This window comes from Octopus bimaculoides, chromosome 19, assembly GCF_046866305.1.
Source record: "Octopus bimaculoides isolate indiv1 chromosome 19, ASM4686630v1, whole genome shotgun sequence".
NCBI lineage: Eukaryota > Metazoa > Mollusca > Cephalopoda > Octopoda > Octopodidae > Octopus > Octopus bimaculoides.
Genome location: NC_142946.1, coordinates 41,941,002 through 41,967,891, shown reverse-complemented (window position 1 = coordinate 41,967,891; position 26,890 = coordinate 41,941,002). Strand labels below are relative to the sequence as shown.

At 36.9% G+C, this 26,890-nt stretch overlaps 1 protein-coding gene across 2 annotated transcripts in view; it reads right to left on the bottom strand.

The window, feature by feature from the left end:
• Window positions 1–1,786: 1,786 nt before the first annotated feature.
• Window positions 1,787–26,890, bottom strand: part of LOC106873569 (uncharacterized) — a 49,679-nt gene continuing 24,575 nt past the window's right edge. The window contains exons 2-4 of one of the 2 annotated variants that reach the window (XM_014920997.3): window positions 18,081–18,251; window positions 4,357–4,500; window positions 1,787–3,130 (exon numbers count right to left, since the gene is read on the bottom strand). In XM_014920997.3, the coding sequence (XP_014776483.1) occupies window positions 2,763–3,130; window positions 4,357–4,500; window positions 18,081–18,251 (683 nt within the window). In that variant the 3' untranslated portion in view covers window positions 1,787–2,762. The remainder of the gene's footprint in view (window positions 3,131–4,356; window positions 4,501–18,080; window positions 18,252–26,890) is intronic. The other variant, XM_014920998.3, reaches the window with a different exon arrangement.

Sequence of the window (26,890 nt, the reverse complement as noted above, 5' to 3'; positions counted from 1 at the left end):
ACAAACAAAAGGAAAAATAATGGAATATTTGCTGCCAAGTAACAACAATACTATCAACAAAAAAAACCAAAAATAAAACCAAACACACCTCTACAAATTCTTTCACCTTATATGGTAACGGTGGTAGGATGAATGGATGGTGGATAATGTCTGATGGTTTAATTAATGTTTAATTAAGAGATCAAATTAAGGTTAGAAGTCTTTTATTTTTTCATTTTAAAATTTATTTCTACGATTACTGTTATGAGTGTGTGCATGTGCATATGTGTGTGTACTTTCTTAAAATTCTTTTGATTTTTTTTTCCTTGTCTTTTCTTTCCTTGTCGCACTTGCTTAATCTATCGAGGCTTAATGTGTAAAAGTGTATGATCATATTTACATATATAAGATATACATACACACACACGAGCACATACATACATACATACATACATACACACATGTACACTCCTTTAAGTGTACACATAAACATTAATGTTTATATAAATAATTAAAATATATATGTACATACATGTATGTAAAATATATATGACTATGTATATATATATATATATATATATATATATATATATATATATATATATACATTAACAAACCAACTCTATCGTCAATCTTTTTTATTGACACAAAATCCTTATTTATTTCATAACATATATATATATATTTTCCAACAGAAACTTGGAAAATTTTGTTTTGGCATTATTTATTCCTCTATTACACATGTTTCATTTGCTAGTAGGAATTCTGAAGTTTTACATGTTAGATAAATATATAAGATATTTCCAATTAAAAATTCTTCAGAAAGAGAATCAAATAATATTATTTGATACTCTGTCTGGAGAATTTCTAAAAGGAGATTTCTTACTTGTTAATCTTACTATTAAATCTTTGTGATTCATATTATCTAATGAAACATGTGTAATGATGGAATAAATATCCCACAAAATTTTCCAACTACCTGTTTTATAATATATATATATATATATATATATATATACACACACACATATACATACACACACATATACACATATATATTCATTGTCATCATCATTATCGTCATTATTATTTTTATCATAAATATAAATTAAAAGCAAAAGGTGGGAGTACTTCTCAAGGTGTACTCCCCTCCTAGAGAGCCCTGTCTCACTTCTTGGCGTGAGACACAGTTCCATGTGGATTATAATGATGGTAATCAAAAGTTGAGCTATATTTAAAGAAGATCATCATAACTTTTTGTCAGCTCCTGTTGCTTATATGCATATACGTGAGTGTTAGTGTACATTATATATACATGCACCCACTCACAGTCACTGCAAAATATATGTGTGTGCGTGTACGTGTGTATAAAAAACAAAAAAGAAATATTGGAGTCTATTGGTAGCCTGAATCCATGTTCTCATAGACTAAGAACAAAAATAAACTTATCTCAATCACCAAATAAGAACTTTGAAATCTTGGACATTCATATAAATATATCAATATATATATATATATAAATATATCAATATATATATATATATATATATATATATATATATATATATATATATATATATATATATATATATATATATATATATATATATATATATATATATATATATACATATATATATATATATATATATATACATATATATATATATATATATACATATATATATATATATATATATACATATATATATATATATATATATATATATATATATATATATATATATATATATATATAAATATAATATGTATATATATAAATATAAATATGTATATATATTTATATAGGTAAAATGGAAAAATATGTGTGTGTTTGTACATGTTAAACTCTACATGTTAAACTCATAATGGACATCTTTGTTTGAGGATTGAGGTTCCTGTTCTATATATATATATATATATATATATATATATATGTATACATACACACAGATATATATATACACACACACACAGACATATATACACACACATGGAATAATGTTTATGTATTTTTGGGTGAAATACATAATAGTCCTTGATACATGTTTGTTATTAGGGAGAAAATATGAAATCTGTGCATATGTCATCATGTGTGAGTGTGTGTGTGTGCGTGTGTGTATATATGTAGTCTGTGTGTGTGGTATAAATATATATACATATATATGAAAACACATGGAAAGAAACAACTTATCTCCCCTACAACACAAGCTGTGTGGGTGAAAAAATGTCTGAGGAAAATGATGCTTTAGTTACCAAACTCACACACATATCAATACCTATACATTTGTACACATATGCATATATGAATTCACAAATGTGTGTGTGTGTGGGGGGGATACATAAGTATGTACACACATTCACACATTTAATATACATGTAAATATATAGTTTATTTAGACTGAGTTCCTTTTCTGCAAATTGAGTTTCATGCTACAGCAATCATCAGGTGAGAACTGGTCAGTTGGTGTAAAACTAGTTCTTCTGTAATGATTGCAGTAGTATGAAACTTGAGTTGTAACATAGAGGTTTCATCTGAAAAAAAGCGTATACTTTACAGCAGGTACTAAATACTCTGTTCCACATTCATTGAAGAAAGTAACATTTGAATATGTAAATATGTGTGTGTGCACAGATGTGCATGTATTTGTGTGTGGAATTATGGTGCATTATACTCAACAGAAATTGCACAACTGAGCAAAGTTCAAGGTAGTATATGCATGTTGTCCGTCTTACAAATTCTTTTCTTTCACCCCCCTACCCCCACCCCTGGCACCGATGAATCAGTAGAACCGATCTACTCGATATAGACTGACATAGCCACACCGCCTCTCTTTTAGTCTCTCTAAGAAGTCCTTTGCCTTATGTATGTGTGACAGTCCTTCACTGCACTCGCACAGAACAAGGAACGTAAATTTTGTGTCCTGGTGTACTTTCTTGTATAATGTGATACGGTTGAGTTTCAACTCATCGGGACATTTCCACAGCAGATAATCCGCACCACTCCAGCTGCGCCATGTCCTCTCCAGAGTTGAAAGGTTGCCTTCTGTTTGGAAAGCCGAGAAGAAATAAGTTGTTGAAGTGTTCATGGGTCGTTTAGGAAGATCAGCAACGCCATGTCGGCCAACGCAATCAACCTGACAGTAAGGATCTGAGGATATTTGAATTGGAAACAGGAAGAAAAAAGAAGAGAGAAACCAGAATTAGTTAAATAGCCATAAATTAATTATATATATTAATTACATGATGAAATTAATAATTCATAATAATCTATGTTCATGATACTTGAAGTAAAAGACATTGCTGTGTGTCCCCTGTTTTAGAAAAAAGAACATATCGTTGCATGTCAATAAATTAGCTTAACCCTTTAGAATTTAAACTGACCATATCTGGCCCAAATATTTCCCCTGTTCTATGTCCAAACTGGCAAAATTCAGCCTCTTATACCTATCCTATAATGTCATTCTAAAAATAACAATCAGCATGCTATGAAATAATGCAGGATTAATTCAAAACAATGTGAATAAATAAGCATTAACTTTGACAGAGTAATTTGAACATTAACAAGGTTTAATACTGGGGAATTGGAGAGTCGCTAGAGCATCAGAGAGTTGCTAGAGCATTGGAGAGTTGCTAGAGCATTGAAGAGTCGCTAGAACATTGGAGAGTCACTAGAGCATCAGAGAATCGCTAGAGCATCAGAGAGTTGCTAGAGCATTGGAGAGTTGCTAGAGTATTGGAGAGAATGCTTGGTAGTATTTGTTCTGATCCTTTGTTTGCTGAGTTCAAATCCTGCTGAAGTTAAGTTTACCAGACAACTTTTCAGCATAATACCACCACCTGGATTGCTCAAGAATTTGAACCATTTGTCTTCAGGTTTGAGAATAATTCAGTAGTTTAGTGCCCTACATCCAGTTTAGGTTACACAAGTTGTTACTTTTTTACTTTTTTCATTCAGCAGTGTTGAAAGTTGTCTGAATAAGCCATAAAGATATTACTGGTGCAGGTGGCCCTTCCTCATCTGAATAAAGCATTTAACCTGTTTGTTACAATCTTTCTATTGTGTCTATTTCTGTGTTTCAATTAATTTCTAAAATAATGAAGAATTCAATAGAACAACTTTATCATCATTCAGCTGGTATTTGAAACAAATCAGCATGGAATTTTGACCGAAGGTTTTAATTTACATCAGTTTGACCCAGGAATGATCTCTGGTGAGATGGCATCAAAACGGTTAAATACATGCATTATAAAAGGTTGGGCACTTTACCGTTCTTCTTCTGACTAAACCGAAAAATAATTTTAAAATCTCAAAACTCATCTCTCACTCTTTGATAAATGAAACAAAGAACCAAATAAATTGGTTTTATTTTTTACCTGCTCTTATTCCATTGGATGTTTTTACAGGTTCAATAACTCTTCGTTGTCCGCCTACGATTTCATAGTTTGGGAAATAGTTGTTCAAGTCGACAGGTTGGTCTGGGCAATCAAGAACTGCATAGTCTATGTAAGGAAATAGTGCTGGAAAACAGGAAAATAAAACAAATTGAGAGCTAAGTCCAGACTATCTGTACATACACACAAAAACACACCCACACATCCACACATAAACACACCCACACATAAACACAACCCCCATCCCTCATACACATACACACACACAAACACAGACCCACACACAGACAGATACACCCACACACATACCATGGGCTTCTTTCAGTTTCCATCTACTGACAAAGCTTTGGTCAGCCCAAGGCTATAGTAGAAGACACTTGACCAAAGGTGCCATGCAATGGGACTGAACCCAGGACCATGTGGTTAGGAAGCAAGCTTCTTACAGCTCAAACATGCCTGTCTAGAAAAAAAAAAGGATGGATGGTCACGATTAGAACAGTTTTGGTCATTTGTCAGCTGAATCAGGTCTGATATGGCACCAAACAACAACAACAACACACTGATAACAATGCTAACAACAGCAACAATATGTGTCATAGGTCACTGAGGGAACTTCTGGATGAGTACTCAACATGCTAGTAATAGCAGCCAGATTACATCCTGCTGTCTTGAAATAAGTAGGATACACTGGATAATGTAGCCTAGATATCTTTCCTTTTATATTTTACTTGTTCCAGTCTTTGGACTGTGGCCATGCTGGAGCACTGCTCTGTCTCTCTCCCTCTCTCTCTCGTTGCCAAATCACAAGTTATGGAGATGTAAACATACCAACACTGGTTGTCAAGCAGTGGTGGGAGACAAACACACAGACACACAGAGATACCCCACCCACACGCCCACACATACACACATGTGAAGAGCTTCTTTCAGTTTCTGTCTATCAAATCCACTCACAAGGCTTCTTCTGATTGGCCCATGGCTATTTACTACACATACCAAAGGCCGGATAGTCACAGCTGGATGTTTTCAATTATAGGTCTGCTCTGTGTTGACTGACCTGGAGCTAAGCAACAACTACAACAACAACAACAACAGCAACAACAACAACATCAACAACAACAGCACATTGTGTTTAGCTTCAATTCCAGGTGACATGCCATAATCTCCGCCACACCCCACCAATTATCCTCCAGCAGCTTGTTCCTCCATGCATGTCACACTATACAGTTGCATGGCGCTGCTAGCTCACTCACTACAACACAACTGGAATGTATATTTTTAATAAACAGCTGACCTGATTAACACAGGTAAAAACTTATAATGCAGAAATCAATATCACATGATTCTTGTTTGAGTTAGGTTTCCATAACGAGCCGGCCAAATAAAGTAGGTAGCCGGATACATCACATATGAGGCTGAATGATGGGGGAGGGGAAGATTGCATTCTTTTTCTGTCTTTCGATGACTGCTTTGATGCAGATGACACCTCGCGCTTGGTAGTATGTCATTCATATCATAACAATTAAAAAGTATAAATTAACGATATGGCCAGATATAGCAGGTGGTTCGTTATACAAGGGAAAATATTATCTTTTCTGTCCACTGATGTATGATGCAAATTACACCTTTCACTTGCAAATAGTTTATTCTTATCACTCATGACTAAAGCCTCAAGAGTGGATCTGGCAGTGCATATGGGAGTGTTGATGTGTGTGTGTGTGTGTGTGTATATATATATATATATATATATATATATATATACATATATAAATACACATTAAGTATAGGACATCACCAATGAGCGAAAAACACATAAACGCATGAGAGCTGAGTACAGGACAAAATACCAAAAAATACACAATAAAAACAGGACATCAACAACGAGTGAAAAATAGATAAACACACACACACACATATATACACACACACACACACACACATCTATATAGATATATATACACACACCTACACACACACACACATATATATATTTATATGACTTCAAAGGGACACATAATCTTGGCAGTTATCATGTTTCCCCTTAAATCGGCTTTATATGACAGCTAACCACAACGAACCTTCGGTGAGACTTGAGTTAACAATATATATATATATATATATATATATATATATATATATATATATATATATATATATATATATATATACATACACAAACATACACACACACACATATATATAGTCATTTGCAATTAACAAATAAAAAAACGGAAAAAAAAACCAACGTGAAGATGTGCGCAAAAATGTGTTATCTTGATGCTCGGTGAAAGGAGAAAGAAGAAAAGGGAAAAGTCCAAAGATAGAGAAGTAATTGCTAATGGCACATGCATGCTCATGCATATATAATATGTGTGTGTGTGTGTGTGTATATATATATACACTCTCTGAGTGGTTGGCGTTAGGAAGGGCATCCAGCTGTAGAAACTCTGCCAAATTTAGATTGGAGCCTGGTGTTGCCATCCGGTTTCACCAGTCTTCAGTCAAATCGTCCAACCCATGCTAGCATGGAAAGCGGACGTTAAATGATGATGATGATGATGATGATATATATATATATACACTCACACATATAAATACATACACACTTAATGCATGTGTGTTTGTAAGTGAATGCATCTTATCTGCATGGAACTGTATTCAAATTTCTATAAGTATGTGTGTATGTGTGTTATATCCATTATATACATTTAATATCTATCCATCTATCTACCTATCTGTCTGTCTGTCTGTCTGTCTGTCTGTCTGTCTGTCTGTCTGTTCCTCCATCCTGTGTAGAGAATTATATAATTATGCGTGTTGTAAATGTGTTTATGTAATAGCTGTATATATTCATAAATGTGTTTTTATGTGCATGTGTGCATGTTTGTGTGTGTGTGTGCACCACTTTGTATGTGTATGTGTGTGTATGTGTGTGTGTGTGTGTGTGCATGCATGTATGCATAAGTGAGCATTAATGAAAATCTCCTGGGATTTTGCCAATGTTAAAAATAATATAAACAATCGTTTTTAACACTGGCACAATTGCAGGAATTCTTTGAGAATGGGGTTTATAGTCAGTGGAATAGAGTTCTAGTAACTCTTTACCGATTCTTCCTGTTATAAACCTTGAAAAGACAAAAAGTGAAGTTTCCCTAGGCAGAATTTGAACTCAGAACGTGAAGTGACACAGGTAAGGAATACATCAAAGATGCCGGTTCGTCTTTGTGGATTGGAAGACAGTTTCACAACTATGGGGGACAAGTTTCAACTGAAGTATGTGGAACCTTGAGCAAGAGTCTTTTACCATGGACCAATATTTTGGGAGTGGAATTTGGTAAAGGGAAACTGTACAGGAATAATAAATGTATATATGTTTGGTTAATCAGTGAGCTTCCTAATCACATGAGTTTGGGTTCAGTCCCACCGTCTGGCACCTTGGTTAACGCCTTATATTATAGACTCAAGTGACCGAAGCATTGTGAGTAGATTTGGAAGATGGAAACTGAAAGAAGCCCATCATATATATGTGTATATCGACGTTTATTGTTCCTGAATGGGATTTGGGGTGAGTTGTCTTCCTTGTTTAAAAATTCAAGGTGTTTTAACTCTCAGCACTTTGAGGGAGTCATCACCACGGTGCTAATTCACAGCAAACTGGCAAACAAGCAAAACACATAGATAGAGTGTGTGTGTGTGGTCAATAATGTTTACAACACTAATGATGTTTTTAATTTATATTTGAATGTCTACCTCTCTCTCTCTCAATATATATATAGAAAGCGGACGTTAAACGATGATGATATATATATATATATATATGAGGGACTCTCTTGTCAAAGACAACGCATAGGTGTTCAGTTTTTTGCAGAACGACCTGCACAAATGATTTGTTGCTAATGATGAAATGTTCCTTCTGCACATTAGCTCACTTTCTCCATCAAATCGACATTTCCTTAATAGGTGCACGCTGTACCACACGGCAATTGTCAAAGTGATCACAGAGCAACGCGAGATGAAGTGTTTTGTTCAAGAACACAATGCACCATCCGGTCTAGGAATTGAAACCACGATCTCATGATCATAAGTACAACACCCTAACCACAAGGCCACAACACACACACACACCACATATACACACACATATAAACACATACTCTTATAGATATATAAACAATGATAACGAATTAATTCCAACTACTACAACCACCAAGACGACGACCACCACCACCACCAGCACCACCACCATTACAACCCGGTACTTTGAAAGGATGAGGAAGGAGAGGGCGCAGTGCTTTATCCTTATTGACATATCCCCCATCAGGTGCCAAGTTAACTCAATCCAGTTTACATTGTTTGTGTTATTGCTGTATAAAAGATAAATTAGAAAATGGAAGAAGAGGAGAAACGAGAGAGCGAGAGATAAGAGTTAAAAACAACAGACTTAAGTATCTGTTTAGTCTTTCAGTGGAAACACCTTTATCCAAATATATTTGTTGTTCATCCTGACACTTGCAAACACTGGATGAGATCTTGTTTTATGTATCTGTTGTCTGATGGAACGTAGATGGACTTGGTGGAGTGCGGGTGGATTCGAACAAATGCGGGTGGATTTGTACAAGCGCTGGTGGATTTAAATGAGTGTGGGTGGATTTGTACAAGCGCTGGTGGATTTAAATGAGTGTGGGTGGATTTGTACAAGCGCTGGTGGATTTAAATGAGTGTGGGTGGATTTGTACAAGCGCTGGTGGATTTAAATGAGTGTGGGTGGATTTATACAAGCGCTGGTGAATTTAAATGAGTGTGGGTGGATTTGTACAAGCGCTGGTGGATTTAAATGAGTGTGGGTGGATTTGTACAAGCGCTGGTGGATTTAAATGAGTGTGGGTGGATTTGTACAAGCGCTGGTGGATTTAAATGAGTGTGGGTGGATTTGTACAAGCGCTGGTGGATTTAAATGAGTGTGGGTGGATTTGTACAAGCGCTGGTGGATTTAAATGAGTGTGGGTGGATTTGTACAAGTGCTGGTGGATTTAAATGAGTGTGGGTGGATTTGTACAAGCGCTGGTGGATTTAAATGAGTGTGGGTGGATTTGTACAAGCGCTGGTGGATTTAAATGAGTGTGGGTGGATTTGTACAAGCGCTGGTGGATTTAAATGAGTGTGGGTGGATTTGTACAAGCGCTGGTGGATTTAAATGAGTGTGGGTGGATTTGTACAAGCGCTGGTGGATTTAAATGAGTGTGGGTGGATTTTGTCTTTTATTCTTTTACTTGTTGCAGTGATTTGACTGTGGCCATGCTAGAACACCGCCTTTAGTTGAACAAATCGACCCCAGGACTTATTCTTTGTAAGCCTAGTACTTATTGTATCAGTCTCTTTTGCCGAACCGCTAAGTTACGGGGACGTAAACACACCAACATCAGTTGTCAAGCAGTAGTGGGGGAGACAAACACAGACACAAAGACACACACATACACACATATATACGACAGGCTTCTTTCAGTTTCCATCTACCAAATCCATTCACAAGGTACTGACACTACAGTAGGTCGAGTAAGCATTTAAGAGTCCAGTGTCTTGGCTATGAACACAATAATGTGTATAATGCTTACTATATTGTGGTACCTGTTTACACTTAGGTGGACTGAGCTGTTGACAGTTCAGTATCTTAATTATAGAGAGAAGACAGTTCCATTGATAGGATATGATGTATTGACCTTTTGGTGAGATGCCTGTAATTATTCTTTGAAGTAAGTCTTTGAAGTAAACATTAGAAAGACAGGCAGTAATTGATGGAGGGAGACAGAGAAAGAGTGAGAGCACACATACAGACACACGCACGTATGTATAAATATATATACATTTCGACATAAGTGTGTGTGTGTGTGTGTGTGTGTGTATACACACACACATACACATAAATACATACATACATATGCCTGGGATTAAGAGATAAAAAGACACTGAAAGAAAGGAAAAGAGTGAGAGAAGAATATTCTGAGAGATACATATGAGAGAGAAAGAGAGAGAGAGAGAGAGAGAGAGAGAGAGAGAGAGAGAGAGAGAGAAGCATCATTATTAGAGAGAAAGAGGCACCAACACTACTTTCACATCCTCACTACCACCACCACCATCATCATCACCACCAGTTGCCACTTAATATCACATTCAGTAATCCTTTAATCTACAAAATCTATCGTTCCATTAATCAAGAACTCGTACCACTTCAATCTGTGTTTCTTTTGATATTTTTGGAACTGATCCAAAAAGAATTGCGGAATCGTTTTCCATTCTATATATATATATATTATCTAAGAACTCATAATAGATTATTATTATTATTATTATTGTTGTTATTGTTGTTATTATCATTGTTATTAACACTGAGATTAATTTTGCCTTTCATCTTTTCAGGGATCAATAAAATAAATTATCCAATATTGGAGTCAATTTAATTGGTAATATTTGTGGGTCTTGAACCCATATTATTATTATTATTATCATTATTATTATTATTATTATTATTATTATTATTATTATTGATATTATCATTATTGATATTATTATTAAGGTGGTAAGCTGGCAGAATCCCCAGCATGCTGTAAGAAATGCTTAGCAACAATTCTTCCAGCTCTACATTCTAAGTTCAAATGTTGCCAAAGTGACTTTGCCTTTCATCCTCTCAGAGTCAATGAAATAAATACCAGTTGAGCGCTGGGGGTGAGGGTGGGAGTCAATGTAATCAACTAGTGCCCTCCCCACAAAATTCAGGCCTCATGCCTATAGCAGAAAAGGCCACCACCACCACCACTGTGGTTTGAATTAAATGGACATGTTTAAATTATTTCTATTGAAGAATTTGGATTCTTCGTGCTTTGATTTGAAGGAATAAAGCTGTTTCAGATAATTTTACGAAGAGAAGACTTTGGAACAGTTCCAGTGTCAATCCTACTTTTGTCTAAGAATGAAAAATAAGATTTCTCTCTTTGGATAGTTTACTGGGGTCATAAGAAGGCAAGTTCACCATTGTGATAGCAGCATCAATATGAATAACTATAAACCATTCTTGAGCATAAGAAAAAAGAAGCACAGAATAAGAAAAAGAAAAAGGGGGAAAAAGAAGAAAAGCTAACATTAAACTGACAAAGATGGAGAGAAAAAATAATGCTTTTGTGATAGATAATATGAGTGATATTAACTTGAACATTCACAGCAAGATGGCAAAAAACAACAACAGCAACAATTTTTACACACACATATGCTTGCTAATATTGCAAAATGAAAATATCTTTGTATACTTTTATGTTTGTAAATTTAAGTGGAAAACCAATTTTGTCAATTGTATGTGTGATTTGCAACAGACAAATGTTGGGTTGGAATTTGACTGAATGAACAAAAATGATGTGGCAACACTACGTAACAAAAACAAGTACGTTTCTGCCTGATGCCATCACACAAGCTTCATAAAGAAGGACTATGGGTTAGATGCAGTCTACTGAGCATGCCCTTTCTGTTACCAACCTTCAACATAACTAGACCAGACCAGACATGTTTTCATGGAAGATTGGAAATGAAGGAAACTGCTTGTATGAAGGTGACACTTGTTTACAACTATTATGCAATGTCAAGGCAAGCAGACAGTAACACACATGCACATATACGATGGGCTTCTTTCAGTTTCCATTTTACAAATCCACTCACAAGGCTATCGCTGATCCAAAGGTATAGCAGGAGATCCAAGGGTATTGCTCAAGGTGCCACACAGTGGAAACTGGACCCTGAACCATGTGGCTGGGAAGCGAACTTCTTACAACACATCCATACCTTCACACACACACACACATACTTACACACACACACACACACACACACACACACATACTTACACACACACACACACACACACACAGCTAACTAAATGCGTGTGTGTGTTTATAGCTAAGTTATTTATGTTTTATAAAGATACCAACTACTTCAATCAGTAGTAGTACTACTACAACTACCATCACCTCCACCTCCACCACCACCACCACCACTGCAACCAACACTTCACCCCCACCCCACCACCTGTCTTTCTTCTTTGTTGTTTCCATGCATCATTGAGAACAGATGAGAATATAGTTTTGGCAATATTGCTTTACAGTCTTAGGTTTCACAAGAATCATTTATCATCATCATCATCATCATCATCATCCTCATCATAGCCATCAGCTTCATCATCATCATCATCTAAAACACACAAACCATCATTGTTGTCAACATCATGTTACATCCTCATTCCAATGCCAACATGATTTAGGTAAGTTTTTTTTTTTTTTTCTTTTCCAGGAACCGAGTCAGTTCTTACTTGTTGTTACTGCCCCCTTAGATGGGCTAAGGACTATACCCTGTTCATACATTTCATTTTTGATATGTTTTCCAGGTTTGTATGTTCTTGATATCACTCACCCCTTTACGGAATGTTTTGGGTGCAGCTCATTGTGGCTCCTGCACTTACCATATATACCGAGTACACACGTTTTTGATGTAAGCAACTAAAGTAGCATTAAATAAAAATTCCCATCTGAAAGTTTCATTCGAATCCATCCAGCAGTTCTTGAAATATCTTGTCTACAGAAAATCAAACAAACAAATACGACTGAAAACAATACTTCCACCTTCGCTAAGGCAGAGCTAATAATAATCCCTTCTACTCAAGGCACAAGGCCTGAAGTTTTTTGAGGAAGGGACTAGTTGATTACATCGACCCCAGTGTTTCAATGGTGCTTAACTTATTGACCCTGAAATAATGAAAGGCAAAGTTGACGTTGGTGGAATTTGAACTCAGAACGTAAAGGCAGGCGAAATGCTGACAAGAATTTTGTCCAGCATGCTAACAGTTCTGCCAGTTCACCGCCTTAATAACAATACCAACAACATAGCAGAAATAAAAGGCCAAATGTTTTGGTGCATGACTTTTAGCCCACTCTGTATTTTATATATATCATCATCATCATCATCATCGTTTAACGTCCACTTTCCATGCTAGCATGGGTTGGACGATTTGACTGAGGACTGGTGAACCAGATGGCTATACCAGGCTCCAATCTGATTTGGCAGAGTTTCTACAATATATATATATATATATATATATGGTATTTACAGGATTGTAAATGACGGCACCATAATAAAAAACCTAATGCAGAGGTAATAATAATAATTCTTTTTACTATAGGCACAAGCCCTGGATTTTGTGGGGTGGGGATAAGTCAATTGCATTGACCCCAGTGTTTAAAATTACTTATTTTATCAACTCCTGGAAAGATAAACAAGCAAAGTCGACCTCAGCAGAATTTGAACTGAAAATGCAAAAATACATGGATGAAATGCCACTAAGCTTTCGTTCGGCATGCTCACAATTCTGCCATCTCATCACCTTTAATGATAATAACAATGAACACACATGCACACACACACGCACACATGGAGCGAGATGCACCAAAATACCAAGTCGCAATTTAGTGTGGCACAGCAGCAAATCTGCAAATATGTTGAATAGTATGCAAAGTGACAGAAAGAGATGACAGATATTTTCTCATTACGTCAAAGTCTTTTCAGAAGTGGCAACGAAGTAAACAAGACGGGCTGTGTATTTATAGTGTGCATACCTGTACTTATAGACGCATGCATACCATACATATATGTGAGTGCATATTTATAGCTTGGCGTGTGTATGTACACAGCAAACCCACCCCTCACCACCACCACCACCACCACCACCACCACCACCACATACAAAAGAGACAGCTAAACATAAGCATTCACATAAACTGTACCATTGTTAATATATTTTCTGTACTGTATATATATATATATATATATATATATATATATATATATATATATATATATATATATATATATATATATATATATATATATATATATATATATATATATATATATATATATATATATATATATATATATATATATATATATATATATACATACATACATACATACATACATACATACATACATTCATACATACACACACATATTCCTTTATTCTTCTATTTGTTTCAGTCATTTGACTGTGGCCATGCTGGAGCACCATCTTTAGTGGAGCAAATCGACCCCAGGACTTATTCTTTGTAATACTAGTACTTATTCTACTAGTCTCTCTTGCTGAACAGCTAAGTTATGGAGATGTAAACACACCAGCATCGGTTGTCAAGCACAGACACACAAACATATACATGCACACACACACACACACACACACACACACACACACATATATATATAATATAATATATATATAATATATATATATATATATATATATATATATATATATATATTTATATACGACGGGCTTCTTTCAGTTTCTGTCTACCAAATCCACTCACAAGGATTTGGTCAGTTCAATGCTATAGTAGAAGACACTTGCCCAAGGTGCCATGCAGTGGGACTGAACCCAGAACCATGTGGTTGGTAAGCATGCTACTTACCACATAGCCACTCACACACACATACATACCTACATGCATACACACACACACACACACACGTATCTTATATACATATAGATATCTGTATCCTTTTGTTAATGTGATGTCAACATCATTATCATCATCTTTTAATGTTGACTTCTCCAAGCTTGCCTGTGTCAACAATGTTTGTGTGTGTGTCTGGTTGTGTGTTTACATAAGACTATTTATAAAGAAGCACATACATACATGTAGACATCTCCATCACGTCGAAATACACTCACACCCACCCACACTTGCATGCAGATGCACAACCACACAAACATGGTATGTATAAGTGCAACACTGACTACAAGACATGAGCTTGGTTCCTGTGACAAACCTGTAAAGCCTACAAAGTTGCATCTGGCTGAAACAAGCTGTTTTTTTAAATAATAATAATATATGTACTCTTAGGTGATGTGATGAGTGCATCTTTCTTACATTTGTCTATTCACTTATACACTGAACTGCAAACGAAATGGGAGACGTGTGACTGTGAAATATGTTTTAATTTCATTATGTCAGAGGTAAATTTTAATAAATCTAATAAAGTCAATTTCTTAAATGCACTTTGACCACAGTCTATGGGTCGTTGTCATGTGTTTTGGTAGTGGGTGGATCCAGCACATCCAGATTGTAGGGCGTGACATGTTCAATACTGTGTATGCCCAGCCTGGGTGCTCAAAACGGCAATACACCATCAGTACATGGAGTGCAAGAGGCGGTTCACAAAAGCCATTGACACCTGTGACAACACCTTGAGGAAAGCTGTCTCCAGTTCCACATAGGTAACGCCTGTGCCAAAACAGACACAGAAGTTTGGTGTAGTCTTCTACCTGGCCAGCCCCTGTCAAACCGTCCAACCCATGCCAGCATGGATGGCAGATGTCAAACGATGATGATGATGATGTTGATATATACAGATGTCATATAATGCTGACAAATTATTTTGGAGAGTAAAATATCAGTTAAATGCCTTCTTATTGATGGGACACATATCTGGGTGAGTGCGGTCTTGAGAGCACATGTATATAACCATAACCACCACCACCACTGTCTCCAAGGCTGCTGACATTGCCCTACACTGCCCCCCACCCACACCACCACTACCACCTTTTGTGCCTGTACCAGGGCTGTCTTCTCTCTAGAATGTAGTATCTGATTCCATTTCTACCCAGATTTTCTCTCAACTCATTTGTACTCTGTTGTTCACACACACACACACACACACACAAAACAACACTAACATTACACAACCAACAGAGCATGCTTGCTTCATTCCTTCCTTCCATCCAATCCACCCCGCCCCACCTCTCCACACCTCTTCCACATTTAATACCTGCGTTTCGCTCCCATGCAACACTGCGTTTCATATACAAGCATTATATAATCTGCCTTTCACCTCGACAGAGAGAGAAACTCCCTCGTTGCCTTGTTGCCAGCAGAGGCAACAGCTCCCTACACACACACACATGTACACACGCACGCGCGCACACACACACACACACACACACATACACACACACACAAATGCATGCATATTTATGTTCCAGCTGTGAAATGCATACATACATGTATACCACCACTTTCACATATGTACACACAAGCATGCAAACACATGCACACACACACACACTTATGTGTCCCAGCGTGAAATGCATAAAAAACACCATCACCACACATACACACGAACACACACACACAAACACACACACACACATTTGCTCCACTTCGTTGCATGCTCAGAAGCATGCACATGCATATCGCTATATCAGATTACAGAGTGCAGTCACATGCAAATCGATGTTAACAGATGCAAAACACATATACTGCAACACGAGAAGAGATTCTTCAGCAATTATATGGCAGTAGTGTGGGAGTTGCAAGGGTAGTAGTAAGAGTAGGTAATATAATAGGGATAAGCAAAAACAACAACAACAAGAAAAATAACAAATGCCTAACTGTATGTACACATAGCAACATGTTTCATTGCACCGACTCCAGTACTTATCTTTTAAGCCAGGTACTATTCATCTCTTTTACCAAACTGCTAAGTTAAAGGGACATAAACACACCAACACTGGTTGTCAAGCAGTGGTGGTGGTGGGAACAAACACAGACACATATACACATGCATAAACATACGCACAACTCAGAACACCTTTAATCCTTTCATATTTAAACCGGCCGCACCTGGCCAAAATATTCCACTTGATTTTGTTTTCAAACTGACCAGATCTGGCCCCTTGCACCTGACCTACAATGTCATTCTAAAAATAAACAATCACATCATTGAAATATGGAACCAAGTTGGATATTACATTTGACAGATTAAAACTGAATGCTAAAGGGTGAAACCAACAGCCCATCATTTTATCCATTCAACCGTATCAATTAACTTCACACCCTCCCACATAATCTATTTATTTGATTTTTCTGTTCTATATTTTACGGTCCAGTGCACAAGGCCACAAATAATTGCTGTGATTCCCTCTTAACCTTTTACACTTCATTTGACCTCTCAAAATAAATCAAGAATCACACCCCCACCACTCTCTCTCTCTCTCTCTCTCCTCCTACTATTCTTCTTCCTGTCTTCCTCTCTCATTTCTTTCACTTACCTCCTCCACCTCATCAGCACCTCTCCCTTTTCCCTTTCCTTCCGCCTCCTTTATTTTCATCTTCACTTTCCCTTCTTTTTCACCTTCTCCTCCTGTAACCAACCAACCAACCAACCAACCAACCAGGGAGCCAGCCAGCCAGCCAGCCAGCCAGCCAACCAGCTAACCAGCCATCCATCCATCCATCCATCCATCCATCCATCCATCCAGCCAGCCAGCCAGCCAACCAGCCAGCCAGCCAGCCAACCAAATAGCCAGCCAACCAACCATCCATCCATCCAGCCAACCAGCCAGCCAACCATCCATCCATCCATCCATCCATCCATCCATCCATCCATCCAGCCAGCCAGCCAGCCAGCCAGCCAACCAGCCAGCCAGCCAGCCAACCAAATAGCCAGCCAACCAACCATCCATCCATCCAGCCAACCAGCCAACCATCCATCCATCCATCCATCCATCCATCCATCCATCCATCCATCCATCCACCCAACCAGCCAGCCAGCCAGCCATCCAGCCAACCAATTAACCAACCAAGCAAACAAACAAAGAAAAGAATGCTGCAACTTACGTCGCGCTTCGACACTTTTCAGTAACATTCCCTCCAGGAATGTGTTGTGCCTCATGTTACCTTTGGCTATTTGTCTCCATTCTTTTCGGAATTCATTGACACCAACCACTGCAAAGTCCCCTTCAAACAGGTGGAAGTTGGCCAGTGTCGGCTGCTCGCTGGCCATGTTCCCTGCAAATAAGAGAAGAAAAAAAACAGATACAGAAATTCTACAAGATTCAATGCAATGAAGACAGGTTGTTATTGGTAGATGTGTGTGTATTTCTATATAGTCTTTTATTCATTTATTTGTTTCAGTCATTTGACTGTGGCCATGCTGGAGCACTGCCTTTTTAGTCGAACAAATTGAACCCGGGACTTATTTCTTTGTAAGCCTAGTGCTTATTCTATTGTTCTGTTTTGCCAAACCGCAAAGTTACAGGGACGTAAACACACCAGCATCAGTTGTCAAGCGATGGTGGGGCGACAAACACAGATACACAAACACATGTATATACATGTGAAAGGCTTCTTTCAGTTTCCCTCTACCAAATCCACTCACAAGGCTTTGGTTGGCCTGAGGCTATATAGTAGAAGGCACTTGCTCAAGGTGCCACACAGTGGGACTGAACCCAGAACCATGTGGTTGGTAAGCAAGCTACTTACCACACAGTCACTCCTGCGCCTATATGTTGACGTTTTATGAAATTTCCTGAAAGAAAGAGAGAAAGAACCATAGAGACAGAGGAAGAGGAGGAGGAAAGAGAGTGTCTCTGTGTGTGTGTACATATGTATGTATATAAACACACACACACACACACACAGAAAATCAGAAAATCTGCCTCAACAACTTCCATCAGACCTATGCAAACATAGGGAAATGAATGTTAAAACGATGATGATGATGATGATACACACATATACATACACAAATACAAACAACAGGTTTCCACACAGTTTCCATCTACTAAATTCATTTAAGTTGCAGCAGTTGGCCTGCGGTAATAGTAGAAGGCATTTACATGAAGATGTCTCATTGTGGGAATGAACCTGAAGTCACTTGGTTGCAAAGCAAACGTCTTAACCACACAGCCACACCTGCAACTATACAATGTCTTATTTTATTTTTGTTTTTATTTTTGTTTTTGTTTTTGTTTAGCTAATCATAAAGCCCAGTTAGAGCTATTAGTTTAATTAGCGCTATATCGGAGTGGCAATGGTGGTGGTGGTGGTCATGGCGGTAATGTTAACTGACTTAATTTGTGCGTTATTAATGGCATAATATTCATCTCAACAAAGAACCACTCATGACATATAACGATAAATAACAACAACAACAATATTTAGTATTAATTATGTAATGAATGATTAAAGGAGAGACAGAGAGTGGTTGACAATATCGACGGAGCTGTTTGTCACTGCGTGCTTTGTGTGCACTAATACAGCATCTCAACAATGGTACTAAACACCTTGGCTACTTGTACTTTGATGTAGGTGGTTCCGTTTTCCTCCTTGGACCACTTAACGGTAATGGTTTGCATAGCTTCGTCCCCACGCATATCAGTTCCAGTCTCGAGATGAATAAATAAATAATTTATATACCCCCCCCGCCCCTAGACATATTGTTAGCAGTTAGTGTTAACATCTGATTACATCGTGAAGTGGGGCAGGAATTAACTAACGGTAGATTTCTATGTCTTTTAAACATAAAAAAGAGGATTTATGTGTTATTCCTTTACTACCCACAAGGGGCTACACACAGAGGGGACTACACACAGAGGGGACTACACACAGAGGGGACTACACACAGAGGGGACAAACAAGGACAGACAAACGGATTAAGTCGATAATACCAACCCCAGTGCGTAACTGGTACTTATTTAATCGACCCCGAAAGGATGAAAGGCAAAGTCGACCTCGGCGGAATTTGAACTCAGAACGTAGCGGCAGACGAAATACCTATTTCGTTATTGCCCACAAGGGGCTAAACATAGAGGGGACAAACAAGGACAGACGAACGGATTAAGTCGATTACATCGACCCCAGTGTGTAACTGGTACTTAATTTATCGACCCCGAAAGGATGAAAGGCAAAGTCGACCTCGGAGGAATTTGAACTCAGAATGTAACGGCAGACGAAATACCGCTAAGCATTTCGCCCGGCGTGCTAACGTTTCTGCCAGCTTGCCTCCTTAGGATATATGTGTGTGTGTGTGTGTGTGTGTGTGTGTGTGTGTGTGTATACAGCTTATGGAGGAAATTGGTAGCATTCCAAGTTGGATAAAAATTTGAATTTGTATAAAAGACGTTTATTTGTGTTTTTATCATAAAATGTTGTAGAATTTGGTAGAATTTGAGTGTTTTTTTGTTTTTCTTGTTCTTTATCCTTTGTTCATCGCCATTAAATGGATGTAATTTTTATTTGCCGATATAGTATTCAGACACACACACACACACACACAATGCTTAAATATATTCCTGTGTTTCATATCAATATCTATCTATGTGTATGTATGTATGTATGTATATATAGATATATATATACATACACACATATGCATTAATTGACACTAAATATGTTTGTATATATATGTGTGTGTGTATATATATATATATATGTGTATATATAAATATTTATATATATATGTAAGTAAATCTATATGTAGATACATATATATATGTATGTATATATGTGTGTGTATATGTGTGTATCTATATCTATCTATCTATCTATCTATCTATCTATCTATCTATATATATATATATATATATATATATATATATATATATATATATATATATATATATATATATATATATATATATATAGTCAATCCAAACATGAACAAGCAAGAAAAAACAACAACGCGAGGACGTGGTACAAGTACTGTGTTATTGGACGCTCAGGAAAGGAAAGAAAAGGAAGAGGATTTCATGTTTCGAGCGGAGCTCTTCATCAGAAATATAGAAAAAGTCCAAAGAAGGGAAGACGGAGAAAGAAAATCGCCAACAATTATATATAACGATATACATATACATATACAGGAGTGGCTGTGTGGTAAGTTGCTTGCTTACCAACCACATGGTTCTGGGTTCAGTCCCACTGTGTGGCACTTTGGGCAAGTATTTTCTACTATAGTCTTGGGCCGACCAAAGCCTTGTGAGTGGATTTGGTAAGATGGAAACTGAAAGAAGCTCATTGTATATTTATATATACATGTGTGTGTGTGTGTATGTTTGTGTTTGTCCCCCCCACCATCGCTTGACAACCGATGCTGGTGTGTTTACGTCCCCCGTAACCTAGCGGCTCAGCAACTAAAGGCGGTGCTCCAGCATGGCTTCAGTCAAATGGCTGAAACAAATAAAAGAATATATATATATATATATATATATATATATATATGCGTGTGTGTGTGTGTGTATATCATAGAGGGTGACTTCAATGTATAGTATATTTTCTTTAAGCATGAATGGTGGTAGCATTTTTAACTTTGTCATTTTCTTTTTGATATTTTATTTACTTTGTTTATGATATATGTTACATCTTTTTCCCATTTTATTTACTATGTTTATGATGTTATTTCCAGTCAAGCATTGATTTTCATAATGTTCTCATATCATTATTATCTCTTACTATATTTTCCCATACCATATCTTGTTTAAACTGTTTAATGGTTTTAAAACTGTTTACGTTCTCATTAATCCAACATTTATTTACTCTAGAGAAATATCCGCTTTCATTATGAAGCCATTCGGAATGTCTTAGCGATACATTTATGGTATGAAGTTGCTCGCCAATGCAATTCATCTTCTGGCACACAGACATGCACTGCTGTCTCCTCATGTAATGCTATCATAACCACTGCTCCTCATTTGTAGCCTGACACATGCCCAAGTGCCACATAATGGGATCAAACTCAAAACCATATAGATGGGAAGCAGATTTTTTAACTCACAGCCTTAGAAAGAAATGGACAGACACACACACACACACATATACATATAAGGTGCATTCAAAAAGTATTTGACTTTATTTTTCCCCACCAAAACTAGTGTCACATGGACAAAATCCTTTGGGCGGGAGATAGCACTACTCTTCCTGCATATGCATGAAAAGTTTTGCACTGGTAGGTCACATCAGTTCCTGGATGTCATGCCTAGAGTACAGGCGCATAGTGCACACTTGTCAGATTTGCATTTTCATGCTAGATGACCAAACGTATTAAGCAGAAATATTGCATCAAGTTTTGCCAAAAACTGAGTGATACCCAAGTTCAAACCTTCCAGAAGATTCAGCAGGCTTTCGGTGATGGTGGCATGGGCAAAACTCAGATCAAAGAGTGGTACAACTGCTTCAAACATGGCCACACCTCAGTGGCAACTGAGGCAAGCTCAGGTAGAACATCCACAAGCTGAAGAGCCAATTGAGAATGTTGGGCAAGTTGTTATGGAAGACCCATTGTGTAAGAATCTAGGAAATTGCTCATGAAGTAGGAATAAGCACAGGATCAGTGATTTCCATTTTAATGGAGGATTTGTGCATGTGGGGCGTGTTGGTGAAAAAATAAAGTCAGATACTTTTTGTATATGACAAGCTTCTGTACAGTTTCCGTTTTTTAAATTTCATTTACAAAGGATCAGTCAGTTCAAGACTATTGTACAAAATACAGAAGACGCTTGTCAATGGTGCATGGCAGTGGGGCGGAATTCAAAACCAGATGGTTTTAAATTAAACTTCTTAACCATATAGCCATGTCTACGGCATCACATTCTGCAAAAATGAAATGTCTAAATATCAAGACCCACCCTGAAACTATTAACACATCTTTTGGAATAAAAGACTTAATGTCAATCAGAGACCAAACCAATAACAATGTACTTTAGAAGGAAAATGTTTCACCTTAAAAGATTAAGCAAATAAATAGCCTAGAGAATGAAATGGTAATCATGCTTGTTTTAGACTCATAATGTTTGGGGGGTTTTTTTAAATATTTTTTTTCATGCGTTTTTTTTTTTTTTAGAAATTCTAATATTGACATTTTCTATTCCTCAAGTCAATTAATTTTTCATTTGTATTCTCTTCATTAATTGCAGTAAGAGACTTGTAAAATGATAATTAATTCATACTCTGTTTTCTTTTACTGTATCTCGTTTAAACCATCTAATGTTCTAATAACTCTGATTACATCCTCAACAAATAAACCTGCGTCTATTTAATTAAATTATTAATTAATTTTATATCACCAATTGGTGAACAATATCCATTGTTTGGTACAGGTTCCCAATGAGCCAGACACTGGTTCACAGCATTTCTGATGGCATCACTGAAAAAGGTGTATCTGTATCTTGGTGCAGAACAAATACCACATGGGACTTCATTTGAGAAACACCATCTTTTTCATTTTTTTTTCACCCATATTTTATTTTTATACCCTTTGGTAAGCATTGATGAAGTTTGTATCAGTTTGATTGTTTAGCCCTAAGTTAGTCTTCACCAAGCAGAGAAAAGATCAGAGGCAATTAAAGCTGTGATTGTTCAGTACTTTTTCCCAGACACAGTTTCAAACCACCACCCAGTCCCTTGGTGCATTAAATGGAGTCCACTTTGTTGCAACCACTACAAGGTCAAGTCCTTTTTGTGATATGATGGCTTGCATGCCTCAATGACCCCGAGAGAGTTATGCCAGTAGGGTGCAAGGTTCTGATAGGGCCTCTCATGCTGGACAGGTCAAAGGATAGAAGCCAGACTTATATGGACAACCTCTTCTCAGAAGTAAAAATGGGTTTGCATAGGGACAATGATCAACTTAGAAAAAAAGACAAACTTACAGAAGCACCAAAGACAAATACAAACAAACATATACACACACATACATATATATATACATACATATATATGACAGGCTTCTTTCAGTTTCCGTCTACCAAATCCACTCACAAGGCTTTAGTTGGCCTAAGGCTATAGTAGAAGACACTTGCCCAAGGTGTCACGCAATGAGAATGAACCCGGAATCATGTGGTTGATAAGCAAGCTACTTACCACACAGCCACTCCTGTGCCTATATGTCACCTCACCAAATTTTAAATTTCTGCCATAATAAATCCTGACATAGAAGAAATACTGTTTTTTAAAATATTATTTTCAAGTGGAATACAGATGACAAATTGGCAGAATCATGAGAGTGCTGGACAAAAATAGTCTCTGATATCTGACTTATCTCTTTGCTATCTGGTTTCAAATCCTGTGGAGGCAGCCTTTGTGTTTTTCTTTTTTTTTTTTCCATTCTTTTCAGAGTAATAAAATAAAAATGCAATACAAATATCAGTTTGAATATTCTAAGAGCATGTTTGGACTTGTAGACAAATCCATTGCATGTTAACAAGTCTAAACATGTTCTTGGCATATTTGAGCTGATATTTACATTACATGTTTACCTATCACCGCTTAGCACACTAACTCTGCAATAAAATAAAGTACCAGTCAAATACTGGGGTCAATGGTACTGATTAATGCCCTCCCCTTAAAACTACTGTCCTTGTTCCTAAATTGAAACAAACAATTTAAATTCAAATAACAATAAAAAAATAAATAACATGTAACAATGTCATTTTTGTTTACACCAGAACCAAGCATTAGAATGTTGTTAAAGGAGTAGTTTTAATTAGATTACTTCATTAGCAATATGGTAATTAAGAAGTATTTGACACAGATTGCTAAACCCCAAATGATAGAAAGAAAAATTTTTTTTTGTCACAAAATAGGTCAACTCTAAGGTTTCTTCTCAAGTTCAGGTATTCTATAATTATAATCGAAAAACAAAACAAAAAGGAACTATTCTAGAATTTGCTAATTTAAGCCCAATGCAGGTGAAATTGTCAGGACTTCTGCATCAGTCTGACAGGAAGAACTCTTTTTACAGAAGAACTGGAACAAAATGCTGGGCAACAGATTGGACAACACTGAGATAGCTATTCCTTAACTTATTTCAGAATGGAATTCATAGATCATTGTCATCATCATCATCATCATCATCATCATTGTCATCATCATCATTATCATCATCATAACCGTCGTCATTGTCATTGTCATCATCATCATCGTTATCATCATCATCATCGTCATCATCATCATCATCATCATCATCATCATTGTCATCGTCACCATCATCATCATCATCATCATCATCATCATTATTTAGCATCTGTTTTCCATGCTGGCATGGGTTACTTGGTCTGACTGAAACTGGTTAGCCAAAGAGCTGCACCATGCTCCAGTCTGTTTTGGCTTCGTTTCTATGGCTGGATACATTTCCTGATGCCAACCACTCCATAGAGTATGCTGTATGTGTGTGTATATGTTTGTGTGTCTGTGTTTGTCTCCCCAGCATCACTTGACAACCGATGCTGGTGTGTTTATGTCCTTGTAACTTAGCGGTTCGGCAAAATCAACTGATAGAATAAGTACTAGGCTTACAAAGAATAAGTCCTGGAGTCAGTTTGCTCGACTAAAGGCAGTGCTCCAGCATGGCCGCAGTCAAATGACTGAAACAAGTAAAAGAGTAGAGAGAGAATTCATTCACATCACTAGTTCGTTTTATGTCTGTGTTTCCATGCTAGCATGGGTTAGATGTCTATGCTATTGAGGTATTGTTTTACAGCCAGATGCTTTTCCTGTCACTAACCTTTAACTGTTTTTTTACGTTACGGATCTCTTATTTCATGTGACTCCAAAAGCATGAAGTCAGCAAGAAGTAAATAAATAGTCACACACACACACACACACACACACACACACACACACACACACACACACACACAAACACACACACCCACACACCCACAAACACACACACAGAGCTACATATATAAAGTCCGCAGTCGATAAACAAAGGAACGCACAGACAGACGATAGGCTTCTGTACAGTTTCCATCCACCAAATTTAACTCACAAGCACTACTCAACATGAGGCTATAGTAAAAGACTTGTTTTGCAAGATATTACGCAGTGACATCGAACCAAGAACCATGTGGTTGCCAACTTTTTTGAACTAGATAACTGTTGCCAGATTCCTTTACGAACCTAAAGGGGCGTAACTCCACCATTCATGTCCTGAACCGACCTTCATTTTTGAAAAAAAATGTATTTTAAACATTTACTATAAGAAAAAAAAATGAATATAAAAATGTGTATATTTTTAATAACCAAATTCGTTCTATTACCATATAACAAACCCCGCTTGGTCCTTTATTTCTTGATATCATTAACCCAACCATCACCCCTTATAATTTCGGCACGAGTGTAGGTGTAACCCCACTTCGACTTTGTTTCCTCATAACTTTCACAAAAACGAGTATTTTTTGATGAACATTTATACCAATACTTTTTACATAGTGTCGATTCCGATTATATCAGAATCTGTTGTGAAATATGTTTTCAGAGGGGCGGGGAGAAGGGAGAAGTTTCGGATAATTCACGCGAGCCGACTTTGTTTCCTCATAACTTTCAGACGGTGTAGATTACGACATCGGAATTTAATATTAAAAATAAAAACTGATGGCCGCGCGCACATACATACTGATACATCAGTTTTTTTTTTTCAAAATTTCAATTTTTGTAGATATTTGTGAATAGCATTTGGAGAAAATTTCATTAAAACATCCCGTTTTTCCTCGAAGTTATGGAGTAGGCATACGATAAATTCTATTCCTTCTTCATTCAACCAAGTTAATCTCTTTACACACACACACACACACACACACACACACACACACACACGAATGCACGTTCATAAATGACTGCAAAGGAATTCACTTACATGAACAAACATGCAC